The following is a 15134-nucleotide window of genomic DNA, read 5'->3' on the forward strand; positions in this document are numbered from 1 at the left end:
TAGTGGATAATAAAGAACCTGCATAGAATACTGCAGCAGGATATTGCTCTCCAGTAGCACAACCAATTTGTAAATGTGTTTTTATCCCATTTTGTTAACCTCATAACGACGGCTGTACGACTTAAAGCGGTGAAAAAACAGGGTACTTATTCTGTTCCGCCGCTTTAAAGCGTCGGTCCGAAAAAACCCTGTATCGCCCCCCAGCGACCGAAAATCTCAAGGGTTTCAGCTACCGGGGGTAGCTGAGACCCCCCAGATTATGAATCGGGGTGTTTTTTTTGGACCCCGATAATGTGATCGCCAGTTTACACCGTATACCGACGATCACATAAAAAAAAAAAAGAAATGGCCGGTAAAACTGATTTCTTTTTCATCTGACGTGATCAAACATGTCAGATGAGAAATAAATATAAACCTCTAGTGCCCCCAAAGCCCCCGGTACCAGAGATTCCCCCCCCTCCAGAACAGTCAAAATGGCGCCGTAGCGCACCAAAAACTACCGCCGCCGCCGGCTCTGCATTAATTTCCCTCCGATCTGAAATGATCAAACATTTCAGATCGCAGGGAAATGTCTTCCCCCTGACCCCTCCTCTGGTACACCGGAGCTCTCTGGTTCCCCGGAGCCCCCTGCAGTTCTCTAGAGCCGCCCCCCTTCCCCCCTCCGGAGCATGCAAGATGGCGGCGCGCAGCTCACAGTAGCGCGCGGCCGCATTCATTCTGCTTTTTCTGCCGCATGTGACACGTCACATGCGACAGAAAAGTTATCCCCAGGTCCCGCCAGGTCTCCCGCCGTCACCCCCCGTCAGCCCCCGGTCTTCCCCGTTACCTGGCTGCTGCTCCGTCCCTGCGATCACTCTGCCTCCTTCTGGAAAGCTGGCGGCGCATGTGCAGACAGCGGCTGTCAGCTGGATCCTTGCAAGCAGGGACGCTGACCTCGCTGCTGCACATGCTGCTGCACATGCTGCTGTACTGTGGACTGGGGGAGAGTGAGTGCAGTAATCTGCAGCCACACTCCTCACATGAAGAGCCTGCTGTTCTAGAAAATGGGGGGTACATTCTGTGAGCGTGCCCCTCATATTCTGGAATGAGATTACTGCAGGTCACTCTGCCCTAGGTTGGACCGGGGCAGTGTATTCTCAGATTACTGCACCCACACTGCTCATGAAGAGCTTGCTCTTACAGAAAATGGGGGATACGTTCCCTGAACGTGCCCCCCATATTTTAGAAGGTCCAGAGTCGTCGTGGGACCTCCGGAATTTGTTTATTTTCAATAAATTGGTGAAAGAGGGAATGTTTCGGGGAGTGTTTTTTCAAATAAATTTTTTTTGTCTTTATTTTTTTCTATTACTGACTGGGTTAGTGATGTCGGGTATCTGTTTAGATGCCGTGACATCACTAACCCCAGGGCTTGATGCCAGGTGATATTACAGCTGGTATCAACCCCGTATATTACGCCGTTTGCCACCGCACAAGGGCGCGGGATGGGCTGGGGCGAAGCGCCAGGATTGGTGCATCTAATGGCTGCGCCACTTCTTTCGCGGCTGCGGCCTGCTATTTTTAGGCTGGGAAGAGTCCAATAACCATGGCTCTTCCCACCCTGAGAATACCAGACCCCAGCTGTCTACTTCACCTTGGCTGGTGATCTAATTTGGGGGGACCCCATGTTTGTTTGTTTTTTTTTTAAAAAAACGCCTGGGGAGCCCTCCAAATTGATCACCAGCCAAGGTGAAGCTGTCAGCTGTGGTTTGCAGGCTAAAGCTGTCTGCTTTACCCTAGCTGGCTATCAAAAATAGGGGGGACCCCACGTCGTTTATTTTAATTATTAATTTTTTGGGGGGGCTAAATACAAGGATAAGCACCCTTTAGGGCCACATGAAAGGCACTAAAGGGCGCCAGCTTAGCATATGCAGGGGGTGGGACGTTATATATGTTTGACATCTATCCATTCATCCATTGTAGCATTTTAGGCTGTACGCCCACAATCAGGGTTTGCAGCGTTTTGGGCGCAGAGTGTTTTCCCTGCGTCCATAACGCTGCGTTGTGCAGTAGAAGCACAGTGGAAGGATTTTTAGAAATCCTGTGCCCACTGTGCTTTGTGCTTCTCTTCTCCGCAGCATACACTGACCTGTGGTGCAGCTTCCCGAGCCTCAGCATGTCAATTTATGCTGCGGAGACAAGAGTGTTCTTTGCAGGTGGCATAGAGCTCCACAGCAGCCTGAACTCAAATCGTGGGCATGGGCAGCTGCATTCTCCCGTGGACAACACTCACATCTCTGCAGGAAGGCTGACACTGTGTACTAGATGCCGTGTCGCTGGATCATGGCCACATAGCCTAAAAGTGAGAAATTTTTTGCTACACAACATTTTTGTGAAGTACCTGTGGATTCAAAATGCTTACTATACTACTGAATAAAATCCAGTTTCCAAAATGGGGTCATTTGGGGGGGTTTCTGCTGTATAGGTACCCAAGGGGCCCTGCAAATGTGACATGGTGCCCGCAATTTATTTCAACTTTTCCAGAATTCAAATGGTGCTCCTTACATTCCAAGCCCTCCGATTTATCCAAACAGAGGTTTTTGGCCACATGTGGGGTATCCCTGTGCTCATAAGACATTGGATAACAACCTGTTGGGTCCATGGTTTGTTGTTGCCTCTTGAAAAAGTCAGACATTTGATGCTAAAGCAATATTTTTGTGAAAAAAATGAAAATTTTCAATATGGCAACCTAAGCTTATTAAATTCTGTGAAGTACTCTTGGATTCAAACTGCTCACTATACACCTAGATAAAAGCCTTGAGGTGTCTTGTTTCCAGAATGGTGTCACTTGTGGGGGACCTCCACTGTTTAGGCACCTCAGGGGCTCTCCAAATGCAACATGGCGTCCGCTATTGATTCCAGCCAATTTTGCAGTCAAATGGCACTCCTTCCCTTCCGAGCCCTATCATGCGCCCAAACAGTTGATTTCCACCACATATAAGGTATCGCCAAACTCAGGAGAAATTTCACAATAAATTTTATGCTGAATTTTTTCCTTTTACTCTTGTAAAAAAAAAGCTACCTGGTTGAAATAACAATTTTGTGGTAAAAATGTATTTTTTTATTTTCACAGCTCAACATTATAAACTTCTGTGAAGCACCTGGGGGTTCAGGGTACTCACCAAACATCTAGATAAATTCCTTGTGGGGTCTATTTTCCAAAATGTGGCCACATGTTGAGGAGCTTCACTGTTTAGGCACCTCAGGGGCTCTCCTAATGCAACATGGCGTCCGCTATTGATTCCAGACAATTTTGCAGTCAAGTGGCACTCCTTCCCTTCCGAGCCCCGCCGTGTGCCCAAACAGTTGATTTCCACCACATATAAGGTATTGCCAAACTCAGGAGAAATTGCACAATAAATTTCATGGTGATTTTTTTCCTGTTCCCCTTGTGAAAAAAAGCTACCTGGTTGAAATAACAATTTTGTGGTTAAATTTAATTTTTTTATTTTCATGGCTCAATGTTATAAAATTCTGTGAAGCACCTGGGGGTTCAGGGTACTCACCAAACATCTAGATAAATTCCTTGAGGGGCCTAGTTTCCAAAATGGGGTCACTTGTGCGGGGTTTCCACTGTTTAGGTACTTTGGGGGACCTCCAAATGCGACATGGTGCCCGCAATCTTTTTCAGCCAAATTTCCTTTCCAAAATTCAAATATTGTTCCTTCCGTTCCAAGCCCTCCCATTTGTCCAAACAAAGGTTTCAGACCACATGTGAGGTATCACCGCGCTCATAAAAAAGTGGGTAACAAACCTTGAGGTCAAATTTTTGGAATTACCTCTTGAAAAAGTGAGAAAATTGATGCTAAAGCAACATTTTTGAGAAAATTATTAAAATTTTCAATATGACAACGTAACGTTAACAAAATCTGTGAAGTACCTGTGGATCCAAAATGCTCACTATACCCCTAGATAGAAGAAGCCTTGAGGGGTCTAGTTTCCAAAATGGCATCACTTGTGAGGGGTTTCTTCTGTTTAGGTACCTTAGCGGACCTGTAAATTCAACATGGTGCCCGCAATCTATTTCAGCCAAATTTGCTTTCCAAAATTCAAATATTGCTCCTTCTGTTCCGAGCCCTCCCATTTGTCCAAACAGAGGTTTCTGACCACATGTGGGGTATCGGTGCGTTCATATGAAAGTGGGGAACAAGTTTTGTTGTCCATTTTGTTGTGTTATTTCTTCTAAAAGTGAATAAATTTGGGTTAGAGCAACATTTTTAGGTAAAATTTAAATTTTGCTTTTTTTCATTCCACATTGCTTTTGTTCATGTGCAGCACCTGAAGGGTTAATAAACTTCTTGAATATGGTTTGGAGTACTTTGGGGGGTGCAGTTTTTAGAATGGTGTCACTTTTGGGTATTTTCTGTCATCTAGGCTTATCAAAGTCACTTCAAATATGATGTGGTCCCTAAAAAAATGGTTTTGTAAATTTTGATGTAAAAATGAGAAATCGCTGATAAAATTTGAACTCTTCTAACTTCCTAACAAAAATAAATTTTGTTTCCAAAATTGTGCTTATGTAAAGTAGACATGTGGGAAATTTTATTTATTAACTATTTTGTGTCACAGAAATCTCTGGTTTAACAGTATAAAAATTCAAAAGTTGAAAATTACTAAATTTCAAAATTTTTGCAAAAATTCATTTTTTTTCATAAATAAACGCAAAAAATATTGTCCTAAATGTGGTACTAACATGAAGTCCAATATGTGATGAAAAAACAGTCTCAGAATCACCGGGATCCGTTGAAGCGTTCCAGAGTTATAACCTCATGAAGTGACACTGGTCAGAATTGCAAAATTTGGTCTGGTCATTAAGCTCTGTCACTAAGGGGTTAATTTCCATAAAAAATGTTGCCACTATTAGGATTTGTTTTCTGCATAAAACTATGGTTCCAATTCATCAAAGTGATTATGGCAGAATTCTGGTAATCCACTTGTTGCAACATTTTTGTATATTGTGTAGCTGCTCAAAAATTTAGCATTTTTTCCAAATATTTTGCACAGCTTCTCTAAAATGGGCAGAGCTGGGATGAAATGGGGGCGTAACGCCAAATCTCAGTTAATTTAAGACAAGCTGTGGCTTTCTTTAGACCAGAAATAGTACTGCAGTCATTGAGTGAAGTAATATTGTAGCAAGGCGCATGGAGGCGCATGCCTTTCTCAGCACGCCCACTGAAGCATACCCCCTCATCAAGACTGGCGTGAACATCTGTAGAAAAAAAGGGGGAAAAAACCCTACAGCTCCTCAAGTTCCAATTTATTTGTTGCAAGATTAAAAAATGGTAAAATCCACATGGAAAAAAAGCATAAACAACTCAACGCGTTTCAAACGCACATAGGTATCTTTTATCAAAGCTAGCTTTGTTTCCCGATGCCTGTGTGTGTGTGACACATGATGCTTTGACAACTTTTAATCTTGCTACAAATAATTAGCATCTTAGGAGCTCGAGGTTTTTTCCCTTTTTTTCCTACAATCGTTCACATGTGGTCACATGGACCTCCTTGCCCCTTGCACATCTGAACCTTATAATGCAGGTGAGCTGTTCTTTTTTCATTTTTTTCCCAACTATTTCACAAATTACATGAACATTGCTAGTTTTTATGAATCAGGACCTATGGTGTGATGCAGTGTATTTTTATCCTTTTTATTAACTACACAGAGCCATCTGTGTATTCTTGGTGTTATCTTACTCTAATGACCTAAACAATAGAAATTATTAAAGTAATCAGTCCCACTAATGATAAGCTAATTTTTTCAAAGTAAAACTTGTGGTAGATGCATTCTTAATAGCTGCATGTGTTAATAATCCAAAATTCTTTAGTAGCAATTGATCAATACTCCACCTGTAACGTGATGTGTTTTCTATAGACACACATCATGTGGTAGAACTATTTTGTCACTCTAAACATTACACCATTATGTGTTTTATTATCCTATAAAGGCCAACAAATGTACTTAAGTAAAGTACAGCTTTCCCAAATTCTCTGTCACACCATTAGTCATACGGAGACCCAAGCTGCTGAAAGTTACCTTCTGTCTTCTCTTGGGCAAGAATCCAGGCAGGGAATCCTCTGCACTTTCTATGAATACAAAATGCGTTATAAATTCTGGTTGCTACTATTTGTTCACTACATCCAGAGATACTGCATGAACAGCACTCTCCTATCTATAGACATTGTTCTAAAGGACAAGCTGCACATGCTCAGTTTATGACTGTGACCAATGTCCATGGTTGCCAATTTGGAACCGGACAGAATCGGTGTAGCGCTGGTGCCATCAGTCAACACAAGGGGGAACCATTATTATTAGTCTTTATTGACAGAAACCAGAACACTTTTCTTGACATACACATAACCCCTTAGACATTATTAGCATGGAGAATACAAAATTAATGCAATCTTCATTACAATTTTTTCTGTAGATTTGTGCACAAGCCCTTGATTTAGGCTACTTTCACACTTGCGTTGGATGGCTTCCGTAGTATTGCGTTGTGTAACGGATGCAACGGATGCGTTGCATCCAGTGGCACAACAGATGCTACGGATCGTACAAAACAACGTCCCCAATGACTAGCTAGGTCGTTCTGCAGGTCCGGATCGCTGTTGCGTCGTTGGTCAGGTCTGCCTGTTTGACAGCTCACCAGAGACTTTGTAGCGATCCCGGCCAGGTTGGGATCGCTGGTGGGATCGCTAGAAAGTCTCAGTGTGTAAAGGGGCCTAAAAGAGAAGGATGACAGAAGTCTTTAGATTTGCCCATAAATAAATACATGTCCCAGGTCTCAAAACAACTCCAAAAAGCAGTAAAATTTGTTGAAAAACTAGTTTTATTTACTATCCAAAAAGTGCAGGGAAATAGAACATACATTTATATAATAAATAACAGGACTGAAGTGACGCAAGAGGGTGAGAAAGAATCCCCACACAAGACCACATATAAAAAAGTTAATACCCTCTATTGCTCAGGCATAATGCTGCTACACCACAACCTTCACAGGTAGGAAGTAAGTATAGCAAAAAATACCCTAAAAATCCATAGGGTTAAAACCGGAAAGCTGGATGATTAAACACCCAATACCGTGGTAAATCAGGTGGAATGGAATGCAGCGAATGCACAACAGAGCTTACCAAATGGTTACAGAGGCACAGGGTCAGGTGTGGGGACGTGTCCCCACACGTGTTTCACGTGTTGATGCTTCCTCGGGGGACCGTGGACATGGGGTATAAGGTGAGGGGTTATAGGACCTCATCAAATATGTGACACCTGGCACACTTAGGAGTCACAAGTGCACACCGCTGCGACAGCCATGGCTACTCCAGTGTCCACTGGGTGGGGAGAAAACTCCCACCGATATCATTGTACCCAGGACCAGGAGACACTGCAAGAAGAGTTGCGCCAGTATCGAAACAGTATTGTGATGTTCCAGAGCCAGCAAATCAATGGCATTGTAGCTTCATGCTTGATCCAGGGCATTACATATAAGAAGAATCCGGAATGGACACATACAACACAAAATAGTGTGAATTGTGAAAAAATAAACAGGGAAATAGAACACAAATTAAAACCAGAATAAATGTAAAAATAAGAAAAGGAACCAGATAAAAGCCACTAAAGGAGGTGGTACTAAAGTCTCTAAATAGCAGAAGGAGATGTGAACGAGGGAACAAATGCAAGGAGTAAGAGACAATTCACATAGAGAGAGGGTATAATTAAAAAAAATGGGTAGAAGACAAACACCACCAAAATTGATCACAAAAAAGTCAAAGGTTTGCCTCTTATTGAGTCTGTCTGGCACCGTAGTGCCCAGGAGGAAGATCGAACGGGACTCGACACGTGCCAAGGCCTTGTGGATATTCCCCCTCTTAGTCCAAGGTGGACACGGTCAATCCCTCTAACGCTTAGACTAGAAGAGTCCGAGTCGTGCTTAATCCTGAAGTGACGTTTTCAAGCTCCCAATTTCCTCGATCTTAACCTTTTTGGCTGCAACTATGTCCCTGACATGTTCCCTCATACGGGTCCGAAACTTGTGACTTGTAAGTGTACCACCCAGGGCTATGGAGTACTCAATCCCGGGCCGTATATATACGAGGATGCTGTGTCACGGGTGTACTGTGGCCACTGCCCGGTTCTGTGACCCTCGGGGTGCTTTTTAATAGTGAGATATTTACAGGGGATTTGAAAGAGTTTGTATATCGTGACGCCACTTGCGGGTTGTTATTAAGTAGAGGGAGCTGCCGCTGCACAGTTTATGGCCACTAGGGCTGGTGGTGATGGCAGCTGGGATATTGGGCCTTCTGCAAGCAGGGCTGAGCCCCAGGGTGTAGATGATAGGGTGCGGCGTGGAAAGAATGGAGACCACACGATACGAATGTGGTTCAACTTGGTTTTTACTCACAGAGGTAGACAACGCTGGACCACTGGGTCAGACCCCGGGTCCCTGTAGTCCCAATGCCAATGTGGTACCCTGATGGCTTCTTTCCTCGCACCTCTCTGTTACTTCTGTGGACCCTCGTAGCTTGGAGCGTCTGGGGGTCCCCTCCTGTTTGTTGTCAGGTTCTCGTCCGTACAGCAGTGTGAACCTTGTCAAGTCGGTGTTCTGTTCCAGTCCCTGGCTCAATTGTTACTGCTGGTGCCCTCGGATTCTTGGTCAGTCAGGTCCATGAATGTTCCCTTTCTATGCAGGTATTTGTTAGGCTACTTAGAGCATCCACCTAAACTAGGGCTCTGTGCCCCATTAGTGCTTTGGTTCCAGGGGTAACTCTTTGTATCCTCCCTGGCAACCACTCTCCTGTGCCCGTCAGGTCACAGTTATACGACCCCGTTTTGAGACACGTCCGTCTCCATCACTGATCTCCACTAACTGACTACTGTCTGTCTCCTCCCCCTGGGTGTTGGCTAGTGGACTGGATTGGCTCCACCCCTAGGTGGCCATCCATTGGGTCCTAACTAGTCAGTCATACCTATCTGGGTGAGGGAATAGGGGATATTGCGTGTAGAATGGTACCAGCATTGAGTCTTCAGGTCCCTGGGCGTAGGCCCTGCATCAGTGACAGGCTGCAGTAGCTAGTATGGGCGCTACATAAGTCCCACGTATATTAGCCCACAGCCACATGTGGCATAATAAATCACGCCGCTGTTGCTACAAGATATATAGTGTCTGATCTCAAAAGTCTTGGACCCATAAGAGGAAGTGAAGGAAGTAGCTCTTATAAAGTTACGATGAAGAGGTGTCCCAATTCCTCATCTCCAAAAAGTACTCGACAGCTCAGAGACCGTGTTCATGACAGTTGTTTGTATAGAGTGTCTCCACATATATTGTTATCAGTGACACACCACCCTCCACCATAATGCCATTCAAACTCCTGAAGACATCTGAAGTATCTCTGACATGAGAGGGCAAGGTCTCAACCAATGGCTGGAGATAATAGTCAATGAATTTGTATGTTGCATCACACAGTCCTCCCATGCCAGAGACAATTGGATGTCCTGGAGGGACCCTCGCGTAGAAGGTGGGTGTCATCGGCAACTTAGGAAGGAGACCATCAAAAACCTTCTTGGAGATGATACCAGATGATAAAGCCCGTTCATGAATTCCAGTCAACTCGATCAAAAAGGTAGTCGTAGGGTTGGAGGGAAGTGCCTGGTATAAATCAGCATTCCTCAGTTGCCTGTATGCTTCACACTCATACATGGCAATCGGCCACAACACCACGTTTCCCCCCTTATCTGCCGGTTTAATCACTACCCCCTCAAGGGTCCTCAATTCCTCAAGGGCTTTATAATGTTTAAAAGAAAGTTTGTTGCTAGGATATTTCCTTGAGAGAACTTTAAGACCCTCCATGACTAAGTCATGGAAGATATGGACCTGTTGGCACAGCAAAAAAATTGGGAACGTGGTGGAACGTGGATAAAGATGTGTAGGAAAAATGCAAGATTTCTCACCAGATGCTTGACCCTCCAATTCGTCTAAGGTGTGTAGAGCTTCTTCCTCCATCTCATCTGAGTGTAGGTTTACCATACAGCTTCTGGAGTGGAGTTTATGAAGGACAAGCTTCCTGAGGAAGAAGTTCAAGTCCTTGATGACTGTGAAAAGATCGAGATTAGTGTCAGGGACAAAAGTTAGTACTAATTTCAACACCTCTACCTGATCACTAGTCAACACATGGTTTGATAAGTTAATCACTTCTAGCTCATTGGTCTTGCCCTTCTTACCAGCGACTGATTATGCTGGTACAGACTGTCCATTTCCAGAGATTGCTTTACTGACTTTAGCCTTCACAAAAAAACCTCTTGTAATTGGTCTAGATGGAGAGTCGGCAGCTGACACATTTTTATCCTCTACTGATAAGATGGAGGAGGCAGATATAGATGCCGAAAGGCCAACCATATGTCTCCTACGGTGTGGTGCTCCCTTCCAGCGATATACTTGCTGATTTTTATAGTCAGAGATATCACGCTGATATTTTTTCGTCTTGGTAGTGACAATCTCCTTCTCCCATTTAGTAAACTCCCTCTCAATAGATGAGCAGACCTGACATTCAGGATTTACTACTTGGATGGACATACCTGCAAGTGAAATTCTGAAACTATGAGTAAGCTGCAAATTGCATATCAGTAGAGATGGGCGAACCCAAACTGTAAAGTTTGGGGTCCGTACCGGATACTTAGTGTCCGTGCATGGACCCCGAATATGGATTTCTCAGGGATGTCTGTGTTACTGTTTAGGATCAGCCACCTGAATAATTAAGAAAAATTAAAAGCAAAAGAAAGAAAGTAAGGAAAAAAGCATGACTATTATATTTACTGACTTTCCCCACGGCTGTAACACTACTTCCAGGTCCGATCATTACCTCTCATACATATTCACTGCTTCCCCCACCCATTGTCAGTTCCAGCATCTGTGATTAGTTGCCATCAGACTGCGTCCCTTCCCTATGTGACAGCATCTGTGATTACTTAGAATCACACACGCTGTTTGCATCCCTATAATGGTATATAAATAAATGAGCATAATTCACATGAGGTCCCACGATGATCTCGGCTCTGCTGCATACTGAAGTCACAGTGTGCAGGCACATTACAGAACATGACCACCCTCTCAGGCTACATGCAGACACTGACTGAGCCGTAACTGCAAGCCATGATATCACTGAGTTTATATTGCGGTCACAGCTGGAGGTTCCCACAGTAAACTCACCCAGGTAAACTCATTGAACTCAGTGACTTTACCTCAGGGGAACTCAATCAGTTCAATAACAGAACGTTATTACTGTAAAAAGAGTCTAAACATTAAATAAACCTGCATCTCCTTTCAGAAAAACACATTTTTTTGCCAAGAGATGCAGAATTGGTGCTGAAATTTATACATGAAATTTCTGCACCAAATCTGCATCTTCTCAGTCAGTGGGCACTCATCTTGTGTTTGTATTTTATTGCTTTTCACTTACAGGATTAGTAATTGGGGTATCATAGACCCTACCCATTACAAATCTAGGGCTTAGTGGTAGCTGTGAGTTAATATTACCCTGATTTGCCAACGCATTAGGGCAATCAGGATAAGCCAGGAAACTGCTGGGATTATCACATCTAATGGATGCTACAATTCTGGGCATCTGCAGGCTGCTATTTTTAGGCTAGGATGGCCCATTAACTGTGTACTGTTGCAAAATAAATTTTGAGCCAACCAGATGCCTTTCTAATGGTTATGCATAATGGTTAAGTATTTGCCCGTCTTTATTTGCATTGACAACACCAAAAATGGCCATAATTGAGGAATATAGATGCAGTGATCAGCCAAAGGAACATTGCAGCAGATGAGACACATAATGGTTACTTAAAAATCAGAAGAGTTCCAGCAATGCTATTAGATCAGAACTGTTAGCAGCCAGTGGGACCCAGTTACCTTTTACTGTACAGATAAGAAGTGCTCTTTGTAGAATAATTATGGTAAAAAAACATACCTTTAACTACAGTAACATGGAACCAAGGCCAAGGCCTAGTGAGTCAATTATGTACTAAAACATAGGAACTAAGGTACAGAAAATTTTCAGCAGATGAACTGGGGACTCAAAATGTGAAATATTTGGCTTTATCAGCAGGCCATTTGTTCACCAAAGGACTGGAGAGTAGTACAATAATGAGTGTCTGCAGGCAACAGTGAAGTATGGTGGAAGTTGCTTGTAAGTTTAGGCTGCATTTTAGCAAATGGAGTTGGGAATTTGGTGAAGAATAATGATGATCTAAGAAATATTTGTTTTACTTTAGATTTCTCTTTTCTTCATTCACTTAGCATTTTGTCAATTGATAAAAAAATAAACTAAACTAAAGGGTGCTTTACACGCTGCGACATCTCTAATGATATATCCGATGGGTTACGGTGTTTGTGCCGCACATCCGGCGTCGTTAGCGACATTGCAGCATGTGACAGCTAGGAGCGACGGTCAACGATCGCAAAAACGTCAAAAATCATTGATCGTTGACACGTCGCTCCTTTTCATAATATCGTTGGTGGTGCATGCCGCTGATTGTTCGTCATTCCTGCGGCATCACACATCGCTATATGTGACACCGCAGGAACGACGAACATCATCCTACCTGTGTCCACCACCAATGAGGGAGGAAGGAGGTGGGCGGGATATTCCGCCCGCTCATCTCCGCCCCTCCGCTTCTATTGGACGGCTGTCGTGTGACGTCGCTGTGACGCCGCATGAACTGCCCCCTTAGAAAGGAGGCGGTTTGCCGGCCACAGCGACGTCGCAGGGAAGGTAAGTCCGTGTGACGGGTGTAAGCGATGTTGTGCGCCACGGGCAGCGATTTGCCCGTGACACACAACCAACGGGGGCTGGTACGCTCGCTAGCGATATCGATAGCGATATCGCAGCGTGTAAAGTGCCCTTAACTCTTCTATTTTTTAAAACATTGTTACATTGTTACATTTCAGCATTTTTCCACATCTGCCTAAAACGTTTGCACAGTACTGTATGTAAATATAATTTTTATCTGTCATTGCGTCTTTTTACATTATATGAAAATTCCTTTTAAATATTTTAGTACTTCAGAAATATGAACTCAAACCATTACATTTTTCTGTTTTCATGTTCATTGCAAAAATATTGCAAAATTTGCTATATTTAACACTGAATGTGCTAAATCATTTGACTTTGATTCATAAAGATACTATTATGATATCTTAACCCTTTCACAAAAATGAATTTCATTCAATATAGGAGGTTTATTTAAAAGCAAAAACCTTATCTGACCTCTGGCTTATAATTACTGATCATTGTTTATTATAAACTCAAAATCTTTAACTTTGCCCCCAGATGAATAGTTTTTCAGCGTAATAATGAAAATATAAGTTACATAGTAAACATTTTTTCAGCATGAAATCTTATCACCTTACTATCAATGCTGACCTTTTTGTTTTTTTATTTTTTTTTTTCATTTTTTTCAGTCATTTAAAGCAAAGGATGGTTATCTTGTAATTGGTGCCGGCAACGATCAACAGTTCTCTACAGTTTGCAGGGTAAGTGTGTTGGTGATCTAACGCATATGATCCCCAAGTGACATACTTCTCTTTTACTTCATTTTTTTTAAACATTCATAGCTCAAGAATTCAAATGATACAGATACATGTTTGATGATGGGTTAATTATTATTATTAGCAAGACTTGGGTGCATTTATACTTATAATAATTTCTGATAAACAACCTGTCAAATAAGGTTGCCAATCACATGGCTAATGAGAAAATAGCTTATTTGTTAGGTGACAAATGAGAAAAAGACTAATTTTTTAAGTCTCTAAGGGGTAATGTTTCTCTTTGTGGATAGTGACATGCCACACATCTGACATGCCAGTATGAGGAAACTTAAATGCCTTGCATTCTCCTCTTGGAAGCCTCTTCAGAGAGGAAGAGGATTTGAACTATAATGCCACCTATTAGAAGTAGCAATCCAAAAAGTCAATATCGAATCTTGCCATATGACATGATAAAAGTCCAACAAGAATCTTAATTTGCAGACACGGTTGTTTGTGGTATTGTCTCACAATTAACTTTTAGGATTGCTACTTCCAATAGGTGGCACTAGAGTTCAAGTTATCTTCCTCTCTGAGGAGGCAATTTGCATATTTAATTTCCCAGAGGAGCATGCAAGGCGCTTAAGTCTCCTCATACTGGTATGCCAGACGTGGAGAAACAATGTAGAGGTTTAGCACCACCCGCTTACTGAAAACTCCACTTACGCAACAATGATACTGAAGCATTCAGGATTGGACTATTAAGTGGTGCGCTGCAACAAGTAAAGCTCCATATAACATCAGAAAAAAGGAAAAAAGCAGCCGCACTCTCCAGTTATGTTAAAGTGTCTTTTATTGAAGATCCATAAAATCACCGGAGAGCGGGGTGCAGGTAAGTGGGAGCTGGATGCATTGGGATGACAGCTGTTTCGTGCATGTCAAACTGCGCTTCAACAGGTCCTTATAGTCAGACTATGAGGACCTGTTGAAGCCCAGTTTGACATGCACAAAACAGACGTGAAAAAACCTTACCTTACCCCTTAGATCCCAGTCTTAGGGGCACTTTGCACACTACCACATCGCAAGCTGATGCTGCAATGCCGAGCGCGATAGTCTCCGCCCCCGTCGCAGCTGCGATATCATGGTGATAGCTGCCGTAGCAAACATTATCGCTACGGCAGCTTCACATGCACTCACCTGCCCTGTGACGTCGCTCTGGCCAGCGAACCACCTCCTTCCTAAGGGGTCAGGTTGTGCAGCGTCATAGCGACGTCACACGGCAGGCGGCCAATAGATGCGGAGGGGTGGAGATGAGCGGGACATAAACATCCCGCCCACCTACTTCCTTCCGCATAGCCGGTCAGGACGCAGGTTGGAGATGTTCCTCGCTCCTGCGGCTTCACACACAGCGATGTGTGCTGAAGCAGGAACAAGGAACAACATCGTAACATCGGTCTTTCCCAATTCATGGAAATGACCGACGCTACACCGATGATACGATTACGACGCTTTTGTGCTTGTTAATCGTATCAAAAATGCTTTACACACTACGATGTCGAGAGCGCGAGAGCGACGCCGGAAGTG

General features: G+C 43.3%; 1 protein-coding gene across 1 annotated transcript in view; it reads left to right on the top strand.

The window, feature by feature from the left end:
* Positions 1 to 15134, top strand: part of SUGCT (succinyl-CoA:glutarate-CoA transferase) — a 1764969-nt gene that overhangs the window by 623590 nt on the left and 1126245 nt on the right. The window contains exon 10 of the mRNA XM_075316596.1: positions 13488 to 13559. Within this exon, the coding sequence (XP_075172711.1) occupies positions 13488 to 13559 (72 nt within the window). The remainder of the gene's footprint in view (positions 1 to 13487; positions 13560 to 15134) is intronic.

This window comes from Anomaloglossus baeobatrachus, chromosome 6 (assembly GCF_048569485.1).
Source record: "Anomaloglossus baeobatrachus isolate aAnoBae1 chromosome 6, aAnoBae1.hap1, whole genome shotgun sequence".
NCBI classification, from domain to species: Eukaryota; Metazoa; Chordata; class Amphibia; order Anura; family Aromobatidae; genus Anomaloglossus; species Anomaloglossus baeobatrachus.